This window comes from Macaca nemestrina, chromosome 3 (assembly GCF_043159975.1).
Source record: "Macaca nemestrina isolate mMacNem1 chromosome 3, mMacNem.hap1, whole genome shotgun sequence".
Classification (NCBI taxonomy): Eukaryota; Metazoa; Chordata; class Mammalia; order Primates; family Cercopithecidae; genus Macaca; species Macaca nemestrina.
In genome coordinates, this window is record NC_092127.1 from 181,526,172 (window position 1) to 181,545,066 (window position 18,895).

The following is an 18,895-nucleotide window of genomic DNA, read 5'->3' on the forward strand; positions in this document are numbered from 1 at the left end:
AACTTTTCTAAACTTCTTTCTGATTTCTAAACTTCCTTCTGATTTTTATATGAGACAGTTTCTTTGTGTTTTAGTACAGTGAAGTAAACAAATGCATCAGAGGACAAACTGAAAACTTTAAACCAAGTGTTGTTTTGTTGGTACTGTTTAAAATATAAAGGAAATAGGTTTTTCAGGGAGCAAAGAGCTATTTCTGAGATTTGTTAAGGGTCAGGATATTTTGTTAAAACAGTGGAAGCTGAGTCTGGGGTAATTTTATCAGATAAAAGACTTCTTGGAAGGATGGACCCTGGGTGGCTTAGGGAAGTGGCAGGAAGGCTAGTCAGGCTGAGGAATCCAAGACATGCCACGGGACCCCTGATGCGGGGATGGCTGCGGCTGCCAGAACAAGCCCCTAGATGTGGCTGCTGGCATTGCTGCCATCATTGCTGGAATGAATTACAGACACTGTCCTGCTTCAGATTGCGCAGGCCCAGGCCCAGAAGAAAGCTTCTGATTGGCCCAGCGTGGCTCAGCTCCGCCAGGACAGTTTGGGCGCCTCAACGGGCCTCACAATGCAAGGCAGGGCTGCCTCCCACCCAGCTCACAAAGGTGATCTCAGAAATTGGGTATCCCCCATGCCCCCACCAAAAGCACCCCAGATGGCAAAAATCCACTACAAAGATCTTTTTTAAAAAGAAAGCTTCTGAGAAGTTCCATCAAACGAAGAAAAGAAATGAAGGTGATCGATCACCGTATTTGCTTTTTCATTATTTATTTATTTATTTATTTATTTATTTATTTATTTTTGAGACGGCGTCTCCGTCGTCCAGGCTGGAGTGCAGTGGCGCGATCTCGGGTCACTGCAACCTCCCCCTCCCGGGTTCAAGTGATTCTCCTGCCTCAGCCTCCCGAGCAGCTGGGACTACTAGCGTGTACCTCCCCTCCTGGCTATTTTGTGTGTGTGTATTTTTAGTAGAGACGGGGTTTCACCATGTTAGCCAGGATGGTCTCGATCTCCAGACCTCGTATCTGCCTGCCTCGGCCTCCCAAAATGCTGGGATTACAGGCTTGAGCCACCACGCCCGGGCCATGTTTGCTTTTATACAAGTATTGAAATGCAGTTCTCTGGACTCCAGGCTCAGAATCACCTAAGGTCGCCCAGGCTGGAGTGCAGTGATATGATTAGGGCTCACTGCAGGCTCAACCTCCTGGACTCAAGTAATCCTCCTGCCTCAGTCTCCCAAGTAGCTGGGACTGCAGTTGTCCACCACTATGTTCGCTAATTAAAATTTTTTTTTTTTTTTTTTTTTTTTTAATAGAGACAGGGCCTCTCTATGTTGCCCAGGCTGGTAGCAGTTCTTCAGTGAGGACCAACTGTGTTCCATGCTCTGGGGATACAGAAATAAGCCAGGGACCTGCACAGCAGCTGGGATAGATCAATTCAAAGCTATATGAAAAGGGCATTTGGGGAGCTTTCACCTTACATCTGTTATTTTCCAATATGTTTGGGAAGCCTGAAGTGTCCTTGGAAAGTGACATGAATTGACCAGGTGGATGCTCCAGGATCAGAGTACTCCAGGAACAGAACTGTTCTCAAACTTTGTTTGAAGGATCAGTCCCCAGGAGAGCTTATTAAAAATGCAGATTAATGAGCTTCATCCCAGAAATTAGGTCCATTAATAGTCTGCATTTCAACTAAACACCCCATTTTATTCTGAGACAGAGGCTGCTCTCAGTGGCTCTCGGACCTACTGGGATTTAGCAGGTAAATACTCAGAGCTTCTCTTTTTGGCACAACCTATTAAACCCGAGATGAAAAACTCTTCCTCTTTGACTTGACTTTAATCAGTTTCTAGTATTTCATAGTTAGTGAGATTTTAATACTTTCTTAAAATGTACTTTAAAACTTCAGGGGGACCTACATTTTGGAGCAAGATGTAAAGAAATCTGGAAGTGCAACTCCAGTTGCTGTCTATCTCAAATCATTGTCTCCCATCTTTGCTGCAGTGAGCAGTTGTGTTTCATTTCACTGGGAATTTCCTTCCCCTGCTTTGTCACTGAGGGAGTTGGAAAGCTTGTTTGTTCATAGTTCTTTCCTGGGCAGTTTCTCTCTGTCCTGGACTGAGGCTTGGTGGAATTACCAGAAAGTGGGCCTTCTCAGCATCTGAGCCTTTAATCCTTCCAGCTGCTGTGCTGGAGGCTTAGCTCTCTGCCTGTCCTTTAGCAAAAAAAAAAAAAAAAAAAGATAAAATGTACGTGTGGTGTGTTGTGCTTGCAGTAGATGTTCGAAGGGCGCCCTTTGGAAACACCAGGGTCGAGGTGTCTACTGTGGGTGTGATGGAGGGCGGAACCTGAAGCGTGGGGCACGAGGTTAGTACTGGCAGCCACTTGGGATCTCAGCAGCCCATGATTTGACAAAGGAAGAGTTTAGGGCCATTGTATTGGTAGCTCTGTGCAGGAGTAATTGGAGTGGGACAGGACTTAGAAGATGAAGCAATGGAGGGATTAGATATGAATTAACATCTTTGTTCAAATAGCTCATGAAATCCCATCTCTTGTCCAAAGCTTTCTTTGACTTGGAACATTGGTAGTGGGTCCTCTCACCTCTTGTAAAGTATGTCACTTTCTTCATCATCCCCCTTCGGTTTCTTACAGTGTGGGTTTCAGGAGCACCGTGTCCTTATCTTGAAAGTTAGTAAGTATGTATCTAGCTCACAAAATGACAGCAGCTTGCTCTTGCTCCAGAACCCTTAATACGGAGAGGAAGAGTGGCACATCCTGGATCCTTCCAGGTCCTGTGCTGATTTGCCTAGTCTCATGAAACCGCACAAGGAAATAACATATTTTTGCTTCTACACCAGCGCCTGCCCTGTAGCTCTGAAGCAGGCAGTGTTTGGTTTCCACCCACCTACCTGGATTAGGCTGAAGGCCTTGTTCTAAAGCTTTGCAGCCTCCTCTCTGGGGCAGTTCATGCTGCAGGCAGGTTACATGCATTGTTGACTCTGCTGCTGTTTCTTTCCCTGCCGGGGATGGTGCCATGAGTGAAACAAGCTGCTCAGCAGGCTCTTACGAAACACCGACCGTGTGCCATGCCCAGTGTTAAGGTCTGGGGATTGAAAGAAGAATAGGGCAGGGTCCACCTTGGAGGCACTTTCAGTCCCATTTCCTTCCCAGATGCTGGAGCCACAGCTGGTTTTAGGATTCTTGTTGTGTTTCTCCCTCTCCCAAGGGATAGGCAGGAGTCTCCCTCTGCCCTGGCTGTCATCTCTGAGAACCTTGTTGTCAAGGTGGTTACTTGGGGTGAAGGTTTCCATCAGGATTACTTAGTAAGCTTATTAGAAAGACAGGTTCCAGTGTCACACATGTGTCCAGACTCAAACAGTGTGGTCCCTAGCTTTGAGGCCATGCCCTTCTACTTTGGATTGGGGGTGAGGTGGAGAGGGGGATGTTTGAAATGAGATTAGTGAGTAAATAAGTAGAATATAAGGCAGAGTAAGATATATCTCCAGCAGCAAGGAGAACAACACACACTTGGAGAAGAAATAAGCATATAAGCATATACTGGATTACTGGGACCCCAGTGGCTCTTACTAGAGCCTGAGAGGGGGACACTGTAGAGACAGTGTCTTGACGTCATAGTTAGATCTTGGACTTTGAAGGCAAACTAGTGAGTTTGACTCTTGGCCGCATGGTTAATCACCTGTGACCTTGGGCAAGTCACCAGGACCCTCTCTGTGTCAGTTTCCTCATCTGCAGAATGGAATAATGCCTCAAACAAGGAGGACCTTGTTTCTATCTATGAAGCATAGATAACAGTGCCTGAAAGATAGTAAGTGCTCAATAAATGTTAGTTTCCAAGATCCCAAGCCTTCTCTACAAAACCTAGTATTTCCCGAACACATCAAGGGTGTGTGTTCTGAGTCTGGCCCTCCTGAGGAGGGACTTTATCTGAGTCATGGCTTTGATGCCAGCGCCTGCCCTGTGGCTCTGGAGCAGTTTGTGTGCTTGGTGTCCACCCACCCATCCGGATTAGGCACGAGGCCTCGCTCTAAAGCTTTGCAGCCTCCTCTCCGGGCAGCTCCAGGTGCAGGCAGGTTACATGCGTTGATGACTCTGCTGCTGTTTCTCTCCCTGCCAGGGATGGTGCCTTGAGTGAATGACCCCCTTGGAGAACATTCTTCTGGAGATGTCCCTCGCCTCAAGCCAGCCTCAGACAGAAAACTGAAGATTCAGCAGATCCAGTGCTTCCTGCTCCACTTCTGCTCAGGAACACGCTTGTCTTCCGCAAGGCTTCCAGAACTTCTGAGGCAGGAGGCACCCAGTTCTACCTCATGTTTGGAGGATCTTGCTAGCTATGGCCCTTGTACTCGGCTCCCTGTTGCTGCTGGGGCTATGCGGGAACTCTTTTTCAGGAGGGCAGCCTTCATCCACAGATGCTCCTAAGGCTTGGAATTATGAATTGCCTGCAACAAATTACGAGACCCAAGACTCCCATACAGCTGGACCCATTGGCATTCTCTTTGAACTAGTGCATATCTTTCTCTATGTGGTACAGCCGCGTGATTTCCCAGAAGGTAAGTGCTGATGGCGGGGAAAGATAGGATTTATCTCCAAACGTACCTACAGTATTGTTTTTTAATGTCAATGCAATCAGTATATAATATATTCAGTATTTTAGTGACTGCTTTGCACAGAAGCAGAAAGCATTTAGACAGAAGTTAAGAAGACTTGTACCAGGTTAAATAGGTTGCGAGGAATGTTATCACGAGAAATGGAAGCAAACGATATTGCTATGTTGGTTTTCCACTTCTTCACCTTTTGTTTTGCTTTGTTTGGGTTAGAGCAATGAATTATTCTAAGGCACTTACCAAAGGTAAAAGTTATAGTAAAGTTAGGATAAAAATGCAAATTTTATATCATCAAAGGAGAAACGAATAACTATCTAGCATCTGATGGCCACCTCAACGCTTAAAAATTTAACTCTCTTCTGCCCACCACAATATGCAAATTTTGACATTGCTTAGGGTAAGGACAAACACGTTTACCTGACCAGCTGTTTTCTTCCATTCTAAGAGCTTGGGTGTGCCGAAGAGGATTGGCACTTGCCAGAATTGTCATGCCATGGTGTCGTTATTCATCACACACAGTGCCGTTTGTCATTTTCGCCTTCTTAATGTTTGTTGTTTTCCATACTCTTCTGAATTCAGGGTATATGTTCATAGAAAAGGGATTATAAATATAAAAAAGCCTGTGAGAAATATCTGCTAGTAGGGTTTGGCACCTACATTTTTGATTGGCTTAACAGTAAATCCATCCTAAGCCTGTTCTTTTAGCTACAAAGATTTGATTACAATCATTGATTACAGAATTTGCTGCAATCTTTCTTATCATTTTCCTTAGCTGCTCAGCTACTGTTTGTAAGAGTCCTAGTGGTGTGTGTATGTGTCTGTGTGTGAGACAGAGGAAGAAAGAGAGAGAGGAGGTATTCAGTGAATCTCCTCACTTGTTTATATTATGGGGAGTTTATAGATTTTCATTAAAATACATTTGTATTGATTTTTTAACACTTATTTGTCTTAAATTGGTCAATTAAAACAGCTTGAAGTATAGCTGTCAATTTTTGCTAATTTAAATTTCAATTCAGGAAACAAATCTCTTTGAATGGTTATTGTCATTGAAGAGAATCCTGAACAAATGCTGCTTACTGTTTATGTTGCTGTTAAAATACTAACTTTGGAAATCCCAAAGACAGAAGTAGAAAATTAACTGAGTTTATTTATTAACATTGGATACAAATTCACTCTTCTGAATAGATATTTCTTGGTTTATTTGGAGACTTAATGTATGTTACTGAATAAAATAACCTACTAACGTTTTTATTTAAAAAATATTTTAATTTTTGCGGGTACATAGTAGGTGTATCTATTCATGGGGTGCAAGACGTATTTTGATACAGACATGCAATGTGTAATAATCACATCATATAAAATGGCATATCCATCCCCTCAAACATTTATTCTTTGTGTTACAAACAATCCAATTACTCTTTTAGTTATTTCAAAATGTACAATTATGTTATTATTGACTATAGTCATCCTGTTGTGCTATCAGATACTAGGTCTTATTCATTCTTTAAAACTATTTTCCCACTAGTGTTTTTAGCCTTTGCTTCTTGGTTTTGTTTTAGTATAAAAGGCATAGAATTCAATTGTTGAACATGAATTTACAATCATTTCCTCAAAAAGATTGGAAAGCTTCCCATGCCTCATTCTAAGGCATATCATGTAATTAGTTAATCCCATAATCTCTTTCCATATGTTGCTCTATTTTGGTCCCTTTAGATTTGATTGGAAGGTTTCTTCATACTTTTTTTTTTTTTTTTAACAAGGAAAAGCATTATATTTTAAGGTCTTCATTCTGGTGATCAAGTTAGAAGATGTCTTTTAGCTTACACAACTTCCAATGCATTACAAGGGTTTGAACTGCAACAACATTGTTAGGCCTAAGGAGGGAACTGAAGAATTGTAATCCTAATGTAATCTGAGGGTATTAGCCTAGTTTTTCTCTTGACCTTCATCAATACTTACTACCTTGCAGAAGGAAAGTCTCAAGTTTCAACAGCAGACTGGAGAAGACCAGCATTACCTCTTTGGGAGGAAAAATTATTAAGTTGCTTAAATAATATAATATTGAATTTATTGCAGTGTTGGTTTTCTTCCATCATCCCATTTGTTTGTATTCTTCCACCTAGTTACTACATTTCCTAGTAGTCTTTTTTTTTTTTTTTTTTGAGACGGAGTCTCGCTCTGTCACCCGAGCTGGAGTGCAGTGGCCGGATCTCAGCTCACTGCAAGCTCCGCCTCCCGGGTTTACGCCATTCTCCTGCCTCAGCCTCCCGAGTAGCTGGGACTACAGGCGCCCGCCACCTCGCCCGGCTAGTTTTTTGTATTTTTTAGTAGAGACGAGGTTTCACCGTGTTAGCCAGGATGGTCTTGATCTCCTGACCTCGTGATCCACCCGTCTCGGCCTCCCAAAGTGCTGAGATTACAGGCTTGAGCCACCGCGCCCGGCCATTTTCTAGTAGTCTTAACGTACCCACTGGGTGCTTTACAATGTATTGGACACATATACGACAATCGTGATTTTTCCATTTGGGGCCAGCGCATTTCACAAGCACCAAATCATAAACAGATGCCCTCATAATTGAAGATGCAAAAAACAAAACAGAGAAAGAGAGAGTGAGAGCATGTGCATGATTGATTCTTATATATTGTTTATTAGTTTAATACCTTAGTACATTAACCAAACACAAGACTTCAGGACCGGTCCTCTGTGGAGTAATGTCTTCATAGAAGCCGTTCTCCCATGGGTATATCCTTTCATTTGAAAGCATGCAACTGCCCAATGGGCTCTTCGTGCCTGCTGGCCAGATAGAGTCGATATGTCAATGCAGAGGAACTGCACTGGAGAAAGAGTTTAATTCAAGCAGAGCCAGCTGAATGGGAGACTGGAGTTTTATTATTACTCAAATCAGTCTCTCCAAAAATTCAGGGATTCGGGTTTTTAAATATAATTTGGTGAGTAGGGAATTAGAAAGTGGAGAGCTCTGATTGGTCAGATAGAAGATGAAATCATAGGGAATAGAAGCTGTCCTCTTGCACTGTCAGTTCCTGGGTGGGGGCCACAAGACCAGAAGAGCCAGTTTATCTATCTGGGTGGCATCAGCTAATGCCTCAAAACACGGTCCGCAAAGTACTCTGCAAAGTATCTCAAGCACTGGTTTTCGGCTTTACAACAGTGATGTTATCCCTAGGAGCAATTGGGAGGTTTAGAACTTTGTGACCTCTAGCTACATGACTCCCAAACCACAATTTCTAATCTTGTGGCTAATTTTTTAGTCCTGGAAGAGCAAGATAGTCACCCGTCAAGAAGCGGTTTTTGTCTTGGGAAAGGTCTGTTACTGTGTTTGTTTCAAAGTTAAAATATAAACTAAGTTCCTCCCAAAGTTATTTGGGCCTATGCCCAGGAATGAACAAGGATAGGTTGGAGGTTAAAAGCAAGAAGGAGTTGGTTAGGTCAGATCTCTTTCACTGTAATAATTTTCTCAGTTATAATTTTTGCAAAGGTGGTGTCAAGAATAGTGGTGCTTTAACTGCAAAGTTCCAGTATAGGTGAAGGAATAGAAGAGAGAGAGAGAGTCCTGGAGCCTGGGCTTCCTCTTTTCTTACCATCTGACTGCAAAGTTTTTCACTTTTATATTCTGTGTCCAATCAATTGGTTTTCCAAATTTTGCATTTGAAACTTTAAGAGAAACCCTTCTCATATCCCCAGGAAGTAAGGCTTTGTCTCAAGTCCCAGCTTAATAAACGTAAAATGGAAAGATCTTGTTTAGCTGAGATTTGAGACAAAGCCTTACTTCCTGGGCAAAAGAGGTTAGTTTAAATTAGACAAGGAACACAGGTAACCACCCTGTGTTGACATGGCAGAACATATTCTAGAACCTGCTGTGGGTATTTCATAAATGCTTTCCCTGGCCTGAAGCTGCAAAAGGAATACTCTACCTACGGGGCTTAGGCTCATTAAGAGAGCTGTACCTTACCTTTGAGAAGAGTCTCTTGTTCATTCATTCAAATCTGAAAAGATATTGGTGGCAGGGTGACCAGAGGAAGTTAGGGAAAGGGTGTTCCGGGTAGAAAGTAGGGCATGTCTAGGATTTGTTGGAGACCGTGGTTCCAATGTGAGTGTCCTACTCCATTCAGTTTCTTGGAATAATACCATAGACTAGGTGGCTTAAACAACAGACATTTATTTCTCAGAGTGCTGGAGGCCGGGATGTCTAAGATCAAGGTGCTGGCAGATTTGCTATCTAGGGAGGGCTCACTTTCTGGCTTGTAAACAGCCACCTTCTTGCTGTGTGCTCACATGCCCTTTCCTGGGTGCAGGCTCCTGGAGAGAGGGTGAAAAGAGATCTTCTCTTTCTCTAATCCCATCAGGCACTATTTCCATCATGAGGGTCTCACCCTTATGACCTAATCTAAACCTAATTACCTCTCCCAGAATCCCCACCTCCAAATACATAAATGTTGGGGGACACAGACATTCAGGACATGACAGTGGGTGAAATAGGTGTTCATGGAATAAATTGACCAAAGTTAGGGAAAACCAGAGCTGGAGGACCTTGACCTCCAGGGAATTTTAGAGAGAGAAGGAAGGTGAGGAAGCCTTCCAGCAGATGTTTCATTAGTTGGACAAGCATTTATTGAAAGTCCCTGTGTTCTGGGGTTCACTTGCTGGATGCTGTCTGCCAGGGTGTACGTGGAATTCAGCTTGGGGAAGGGGACCCAACAACAGCTGATAGGTTAGATCACAGGGAGGTGGAGGCTTTTGCAGTGGTCTGGAGGGAAGTGATAATGAACTCAAAATGAAACAAAAGACAATAGGGGAAATGGACGCAGTGTCCATTTCATGCCCCAAGAACTTGGTTTAAATTCTAGTTCTTGCCCGTTAACTGCTGGATGATCTTAGCTAAGTTGTTTAACTTTCAGACCCCTTTTTGTGTTGGACATAAAGTGGATTACAGTTACAATCAATTTGATGCCACGATTGTTGTAGGGAGGGGACTTAGGAATCAGAAGGTGTCTCCAGGAGGGATCATTGAACTGTCCTTGCTACTGTTCCCTCAGGAACATTCTACATGGCATTGCCTCGTATGAAACACTCCCTTGACTTTTGAGGTTAAGTGGGCCTTGTTCCCTTGGCAAGCCTGACAGTAGACTAGAAGCCAAGGTTTGGATGTGATGCTAGTTTACTGACTGGTCTTTGCTTCTCTGCAAAAATATCTACATCTGACAGGCACTTGCTTTTCTTGGTTTCTTGGTTCTTTTCTGCAGTTTTCAGTATCTGCTGCAAGACTTACTTTGCTAAATGTTTGCTCATTTGATTCTTTTGTTAAACAAAATTGTGGGAAGTCTTTGTTCTAGACTGGCCCCAACAGACCAGTCCAAACCAAAACGGACTCAATCATGCTAACTGCAATGTAATCAAACCGAAACTTTAAGGAAGCAGAGAGATCACAAAACAGACCAAATTTTTTTTTTTTTAACTCTTGAAAACAGGAGATTGCGTCATAATAACGGAGTCCCGTCTGCTCTAAAATCCACTAAAAAACAAGTAACCTGAAATAATTAGTCAGGTTGTTTTTCTATTTCTGTGTCCTTGTTTCCACCTTACAAAACCCACTGTTCTGCTGTTTTCCAGTGGGATTTGCGATTAAATAAGTTCGTTAACCATGGTGACAGACTGACTTCAATGCCTAAAGTTTTGATCAGCCTCTCAAAATTGCCAAATTTATCAACGTCTCAATCTTGAGAGGTTGATCTAAAGGGGGGAAATTGTTAAAAAATTAAGTGTAGCCTAAAGCTGCCTCCTTACATATTTTAAGTTTGGCCTAAATGTTTCTCCATACATAGTAAACTGTGACCTAAACACGTGTGTGAACAGACTTGTGTCCTACTCTTACAACAAGTAGCTGAGTCTTACCCAATGGCATTAGCTGTGTTTCAGCGAACTGCAGGTGGCCACTAGTTCAAATCCTGTTCAAATAAAGCAAACACCGAGCTGTAACCCATCTAGCTGCTCCTGTACCTCACTTCCGTTTTCTGCACGTCAATTTCCTTTTTCTGTCCATAGATGTTATACGACGACGGGGCAGCCCCAGAGTCGTTCTGAATGTATTCCGAGGTTCCAAGGGCTGCCTGATTCATGAATCATTCTTTGCTCAGTTAAACACTATTAAATTTAATTTGTCTGAAGTTTTTCTCTGAATACTTCCAATAACTTTGGAAGGTAGATGATGGTGGTAGGTGGTGGTATTATTTCTTACATTCCCTTCTACAGATTGGAAAACTAAGTCAGAAAGAGATTACATGTTCAAGGCACACACTAGCTTGTGGCACATTGAGAAACTCCCATCTCTAGGACTAGTTTTATCTCCTATAAAACACAGCTGCCTTGTGTGTATTTTTCTTTTATTTTACTATTATGCTTTTAAAATTACCATGGGTTAGTATGGAAAATAGTAATTTTTGCACGTTAAAGATGTGCATTGTAAAATATTGTCTGGTGTGGATGATGAGTAGTGCCACTTCCAATTTTATGTGGCCACGATGAACTTGGCATAAGTTCTGACCCAGATTTGAGCTATTCTAATGGAGCAAGCAAGGAAATAAATCTCCTTTGTCGTTAGTTTCCTATAAATTCTCTAAAATTATTCTCTGCCCTGTTTTGTTTTGGTTTTTTGTTTTTTGGGTTTTTTTTGAGGCAGAGTCTCACTCTTTTGCCCATACTGGAATGCAGTGGCACGATCTCTGCTCACTGCAACCTCTGCCTCCCAGGTTCAAGTGATTCTCCTGCCTCAGCCTCCCGAGTAGCTGGGATTACAGGGAGGCGCCACCATACTTAGCTGATTTTTGTATTTTTAGTAGAGATGGAGTTTTGCCGTGTTGGCTAGGCTGGTCTCGAACTCCTAACCTCAGGTGATCCACGTGCCTTAGCCTCCCAAAGTGCTAGGATTACAGGCGTGAGCCACCACGCCAGGCATTGGTATGTTTTTAAATTTAGATTTTAGGATGGTCGGCCTATTTGTAAAAACATTTTAGGTGACTCTGATTTGCTTCTGGGATTTGGTGTGTGTGGGAGTGGAGTTGGGTGAGTTGGTAGAAGTGGGGAAGGTGGGGAGTTAAGCCTTGTTTCCTTGGAGTTTGAGAGGCCATCAGGATGTTAGGGTGAGTATAAGAGCTCTCCGCATTACAGGTAACAGAATCCTATTAGCTGTAAGGACAAAATTATAACAAATTTAGCTTAAAGATCTCAATTGGCTATATTTGCAATTCTAGAATTGGGCAACACTTTATTCCGCAAAATTGAACAGGTGTTGCAGTGAGTCCAGCAGAGCCTAGCTTCATAGTCAGAAAAAGGGCTGAAGAAAGCAGAAACAAAGAACACAAAGTGAACTGGTCACCTCAAAGTTACTTTCCTTATAAGACAGGGACATGGAGACAGAGCAATAGAGAAATAACTGGTTCTGTCAGGTGACTTCAGGTTAAGGATTGAAATGGAGGGAGCTTCATTATCATGCCAATAGCAGCTGGCCTGTTGGGGAAATAGGCTGCTATCTTCTCTCCGGATTTCTTGGAAGGCCAGATAACAACTCAGTTTCCATTTGGCGATGTGGAACTTTAGCATGGGTGACTTCATTTGGATTTTTATTCTGCTTTGTTGGGGCCTAGTACAGGAGCTTAGTCCAAAACAGTGGCCTCCTATCATTTTTATTTAACATAGCCAAGGTAACCAAAAACAGAGTTTCTCATCAGGACGCCGGGTTGTCTCAGGGCACTCCGTGACATATGAGCCACCAGGGACCAGCCCTCACTCGGATTCTCTCTGCCTCCCATCTTGGCTTCTCTGCACATCTGCTCTGTGCCTCCTCCCCTACCCTCTCCCTCTGGCTTCCTGCACCCCTGCAGTCCTCATGGTGGAGAACCAGCTTGTCAGAATCCTAGGTTTCAGGCCAGCTCCTTGGAGAGTGGCTGGGAGTTCTTTCTTTTTCTGTCCCAATTCTCAGTTCCCAGGGAGGGCTTCTGGCTCACCCGAACCAATCACAAACCGGGGAGCCACTGAGTCACATGGCTGGGGTCATCTGTGTGAGCCTGGCTGCTGTGGGCCCTCACTGCCACCATGGCCTCAGAGGCAGAGAGAAGCAGTGCCCAGGAAAGGGGTGGCCGAGTGAATAGCCAAATCGACGTGTCTATGCCCATGTCCACGTAGAAGCAGGGTCCAACATCTGCGTGTCCTTACTTAATTCAGACAAAGCCAGCATTGTCGCCTTTAGAGCATGTGACTCATGCTGGCAATGGGCCTAGCCACAAATTAGGTCACAGAGGAAAGAACTGATATCTATTGATCCTTCCCCCTCCATGTCAGTCACTCTGCTGGGCAGCCTACAGCTGCCATCGTAACAGTCAGACTGGCAAGCACCACCGTGTGCCCGCTTTCAGGGATTTAGGCGAGTCAACAGCACCAGGAGCTAAGTGCTATTATTATCTCTTTTTACAGAAGAGGAAGTCAAGGCTCAGAGGATCAAATAACCTGCTCCGGGTCCCACAACTGGTCAGTGGCAGAGGCAGGGTTTGAATCCAGGCAGGCTTCAGAGGCAAGTCATAATTGCCACTTTTCTTTTGCTGATGAGGAAAGTGAGACTCAGAGGTTAAGGAGTGTCTAGGGTCACACACCCTGATGGCTAAGAAGCCCAGCCAGGGTTAGACCCGGGGCCCTGTGCCTCCCAAGCGCAGTGTCTTCCCTCCGTGCTGAACCCTGTTGCCTCTATGGAGGAGGAGATCTGTTGTACAGATTTCATTTGACATCCCCAGTGACCTGTGAGTGGGTGGGTTTGAGTGGGAGGTGACGTGTCTGCAGATTATAATAGATTATAATAGAAACAATCCTAATCTTCCTTGTTGAGTCTTCAGTCTCATAGGGCAGTCTTTTGTAACCAAACTGAAAAACTCATGCTGTAGACTTTTAGCCTATTACCTAGCCTACAAAGTCTCTCTGAAATGGGGTCCTATCTTGCCCTACATAAATAATCGAGGCAGGCTGTGCGCAGCTGGGAAATGTCCGGCGAAAGACACCAGAAGAAAAGCTTCCTGCTCTGCTGATCTTCAGTGAGGACATCCTTTCAGGAGGCCTTCAATACAGGCAGGAAAGGGGAGATTAAGTATGAATGTAAATACAGACAGGCCGCCCAGCAGCTGCTGCATGAAGCCACCATGGTATTAAATAGCATCTGTCCACTGGGCTGGAGCAGAAATGAAGTCTTGAGATTTACCTTTAGAGAAGTGGCGGGAAAGTGTGGTCTGCAGGGTGGTGCCAGGTCAGAGCCTAGAGCAGGATGACTTTTGCAGGAGAGATGGCACAGATGGCCTGTGCCTGGGATCAAGATTCAGAAAGGAGCCCATACTCAGCGGCCCTGGAGTCCCTGCCTGGATTTGAATCCCAACTCTGACGTCCATTAGCTCTGCGTTGCACAAGTTACTTAATAATCTCTATTCGTTAGTTTTCCCTCTCTAAAGTGGAAATGATAATAATAGTACCTGCTTTTCAGGTCATGTTGATATTTGTTTAGGTAAATTATATTTATAAAGCATTTAAAATAGCGCCTGGTAGATACTGTTATATATGTGTTTGTCAAACAAAATATGAATGTATAAAATCCATGTTTATTAAAAGCTTTGAAATTAATCTCGGGTCTTGGTGATGACATGGACAAAAAAAGAAGTATTTATTTATTTATTTATTTATTTATTTTATTTTTTATTTTTTTTGAGACGGAGTCTTGCTCTGTCGCCCAGGCTGGAGTGCAGTGGCGCGATCTCAGCTCACTGCAAGCTCCGCCTCCCGGGTTCCCGCCATTCTCCTGCCTCAGCCTCCCGAGTAGCTGGGACTACAGGCGCCCACAACCGCGCCCGGCTAATTTTTTGTATTTTTAGTAGAGACGGGGTTTCACCATGGTCTCGATCTCCTGACCTTGTGATCCGCCCTCCTCGGCCTCCCAAAGTGCTGGGATTACAGGCGTGAGCCACCGCGCCCGGCCTAAAAAGAAGTATTTATTTGACCTTCGCTTTATTGGTTTCCTAGGGCAACTATAACACATGATCACAAACCAGGTAGCTTAAAATGGCAGAAGTGTATTCTTTTGTGGTTCGGTAGGCAGGAAGTCTAAAATCTAGGTATGGGCAGGGCCACGCTCTTTCTGAAGGCTCTAGGGAACAATCTTCCTTGCCTCTTCTAGCTTCTGATGGCTCCAGGTGTTCCTTGGCCTGACCAGGATCACTCTCATCTCTGCCTGTCTTCACAGGGCCATCTCTGAGTCTCTTCCTTTCTAAGAACACCTGGCACTGGATTTAGGGCCTACCCCAAGTCCAGGATGATCTCATCTCAAGATACTTGATTATTTCTGCAAAGACCCTTTATCCAGGTAAAGTCACGTTCACAGGTCTTGGGGTTAGGACTTGGATCCATCATTTTCGGGAACACCATTCAGCCTGCTACTCCTGCTATATTCTTATTTAGTTTTCCAAGTAACCTTGTGCTGCTCAGAGATATTAAGCAATGCACCCAAGATCATATTTCTTGGAAAAGATGGGACCAGATTGAAACCTGACTGTCTGATTCCAAGTGCTTATTTCACTTCCGCAGAGGTGTAGCAAGGATCTACCGGGCACCAAGCCTGACGCTGTTTGGCAGATGGTGTTGGCTGGGTTCCCTTGCTCTCAAAAAGCTGACATTCACCTGAGGAGACCTCCACCTCCACAGTCAGCTGTGACATAGGGCAGACTGGTCCGGCTTACTGTGAGTTGTGAATAGTGTTCACAGCTGTCTAGAGGAGGGATTGGTCTTGGTGGGGGCAATCAGAGAAGGCTTCCTGGAGGAAGTAGCATTCAAACTAAGCTGTGAGTGTATGGAACAGTTCAAGACACAGAAAACATTCCAGGCAGAGAGAACTGAGGCCTGAATGATGCAAGTTGAGACGGGCTCATAGGACATGGCCTGGGGAGCAGTGAGGCTGGTTCCCTGCATGTCTGGAAGGTTGTGAGGACATGGGCTTGGGAGTAGCTTGGAGGCATATGATTTGCAGGCTCTGGAATGTCATGCCATCAGGGTGCTGCAGACAGTAGAGACTGAGCATCACTCAGAAGAAAACCCCTAACCTTGGCCAAAGTGACATGAAGAAGGCCATGGGGAGCGTGCATTGGCCCCTGGGTTTGTTTCTGGAAATTCTTGTGTGTATTTGGACACTAGTGGCTTAGCTCAGTCCTATTCAAAGTGTGGCCTTTGGGGCCAACAGCATCAGCATCACCAGGGAGCTTTTTAGAAATGCAGATTCTTGGGCCCCATCCCACACTTAACTAAATAAAAAAAAAATTTTTTTTTTTTTTTTGAGACGGGGTTTCTCTCTTGTCGCCCAGGCTGGAGTGCAATGGCGTAGTCTCGGCTCACTGCAAACTCCACCTCCTGGGTTCAAGTGATTCTCTTGCCTCAGCCTCCCGAGTAGCAGGGATTACAGGCACCCGCCACCATGCCTGGATAATTTTTATATTTTTAGTAGAGACGGGGTTTCACCATGTTGGCCAGGCTGGTCTTGAACTCGTGACCTCAGGTGATCCACCCACCTCGACCTCCCAAAGTGCTAATTTTCTATTTTTTTAAAATCACATCCATATAACTAGTACTCAGATCGTGAAAAAGAACCATTCCACGGAAGAACTGCCTCCTGTTAACCTGGTTACTGTCTCCTGCCTCCTCCTAAGGGTAACGCCCACCTAACTTTCAGTAGTATAGATTAATTATTCCTTGTGGAATCACACAATATATACTCTTTGGTTTCTGGCTTCTTATGCTCAACATTTTGTGAAATTTATCCATATTGTTATGTGTAGTTGTAAATCTTCATTCTCATTGTTGTATACTATTCTATTATGTGACTATACCATTGTTTGTTGATCCCCCTACTGCACTGGCATTTGAGAGGTTTTTGGTTGGGGCCATTATGCTTAGTCCTGCTATGAAGATTTTCCCTATGTGTTTTAGTGACTATATGTACACATTTCTGCTGGGCATATATCTAGGAATGAATTGCTGCACAATGGGGTATGCATTTTTTTCATCTCTAGTACCACCAACAAAAAGCTTTCCCGAGTGCTTATGCCAAGCAAATTTTTAAAAAACATTATTGTGGAGAATTTCAAATATGTGTAAAAGTAGGAGGAGAGCCTGATGAGCCCCTATTTATCCATCACTCAGCTCCAACAACTTTCAACCCATTACCGGTCTTACTCTGGTTCTACCTCTATTCACTCCTCCTACCCTCTTCTTTTACTTTGAAGCAAATCCCAGTTGTTGTGTCATTTCATCTGTAAGTATTTCAGTATGCGTCTCCAAAAATGAGAACAATACCATTATCATGCTGTGGAAGTTAACGGTATATCTTCATTATAATCAAGCATTCAGGAAATGTTCAGTTTTATTGATTTTCTCATAGATGCATTTTTAAGTTTTTTTGTTTGAGTCAGGATACAAATAATGTCCACACATTGCAATTGGTTGATATGTCTCCTTACATCTATTTATTATTATTATTATTATTTTTGAGATGGAGTCTCACTCTGTCACCCAGGCTGGGGTGCAATGGCAGGATCTGGACTCAATGCAACCTCTGCCTCCCAGGTTCAAGCAATTCTCCTGCTTCAGCCTCCCGAGTAGCTGGGACTACAGGCATATGCCACTATGACCGGCTAAATTTTGTACTTTTGGTAGAAGCAGGGTTTCATCACGTTGGCCAGGCTGGTCTCGGACTCCTGACCCCAGGTGATCCCCTGCCTTGGCCTCCCAGAGTGCAGGGATTACAGGCGTGAGCCACAGCACCCAGCCTCCTTCATCTATTTTTGATTTATAAGGTGCCCCTTTATGTCTTTTTCCCTCTTGCAATTTATTTGTTGAAGAACCAAGTTGCTTTTCCTACTGTATTTCCCTTAGGCTGCATTTCACCAATTGCATCTTTATGGTGTTCTTTATCATGTTCCTCTGTCTTCTGCACTTCCTGTAAACTAGTACTTATAGAGATCAGATTCAGGTTCATTTTGGGGGAAAAACACCTTTATAGATAGTGTCGTACATTTACATCAGGAGATGAATAATTTCTGTTTGTATCTTTTGTGATGTTGGCAGCAATGATGATCACTGTCTAGATTTATTCATTTATAATGGGCCCAATTCTTTCAAAATCATTCACAAACATGCTTTCAAATATATTGCAACTTTTAGGGGGAAAAGGGGGATACTTTGCATATTTTGTAACTTAAACTTTTTACTTAACATTATATCATGGGCATCTTTCCATGTCTGTTCCTAATAGGGTGTTGCCTAAATTAAGAAAGTTTTCTAAGCAAAGAACTTAAAACATTCACCAATCTTTTGATGTAGAGCCAAGGTTTAAAATTTGTTTTTATTAGGAGTTAATTGTTAGAAGTTTCAAATTTAATGTTTCTGAAATCATACTCAAAATGCATCCTTTCTAATTTGTGGTTTCTTTGTTTTGGTTTCTTTGAAGTATAGCAAAAACTAAAACACTTAGAGTTCAGAGTTCTAGATTTTTAGTTGGTTGTTTTTCTCCCCAGACTTCTAAAATTTACTCATATGTAATTTCATTCAAATGACTGGCCTTTAATAAGTCTTTATAAAACATTTGACTTAGGTTTTTAATGCTCCTTCTCTTTATGTTCATGCTTCTTTAGTTTGTGTAGTATTTATTTGTTATTCATTAACAATTGTGCTTATTATACAGAAAGAAGCCTGGGGCAAACCCAATGTTACGAGTTGAATTGTGTCCACCGAAAATTATGTGGAAGTCCTAACCCGAAGTACCTCAGGATGTGACCTGATTTGGAAACAGGGTTGTTGCAGATGAAATTAGTTACTTTTAGGTCATACTGGGGTAGGCTGGGTCCTTAATCCAATATGACTGGTGTCTTTTTAAAAGGAAAATTTGTAAACACACACACACACAGGGAGAATGCCAAGGGATGATCACACTGCTACAACTCAAGGAACCACCAGAAGCCAGGAGAGATCTCTAACAGATCCTTCTTTAGAGCCTTCAGAGGGACCATGGCCCTATTGACACCTCAATCTTAGATTTCTAGTCTCCAGAACTGTGAGACAATACATTGCCACTCCGTTGTAGTACTTTGTTACAGCAGCACCAGAAAACTAATTCACCTTGTAAGTAGATACATGAGCTGGTATTTGCAGAGGGCCAAGAGCACCCTACAGAGTGGTCACCTCGTGGGGAGGGACA

General features: G+C 43.3%; 1 protein-coding gene across 16 annotated transcripts in view; it reads left to right on the top strand.

Moving 5' to 3' along the window:
- The window catches only part of LOC105487901 (prominin 1), a 155,304-nt gene that overhangs the window by 41,365 nt on the left and 95,044 nt on the right, over positions 1-18,895 (top strand). For 15 of the 16 annotated variants that reach the window (XM_011751549.3, XM_011751547.2, XM_071093833.1 and 12 more), the window contains one exon: positions 4,121-4,556. In XM_011751549.3, coding sequence (XP_011749851.2) covers positions 4,337-4,556 — 220 coding nt within the window. In that variant the 5' untranslated portion in view covers positions 4,121-4,336. Of the gene's footprint in view, positions 1-497; positions 722-4,120; positions 4,557-18,895 lie in introns of those variants that run through there. The other variant, XM_011751551.3, reaches the window with a different exon arrangement.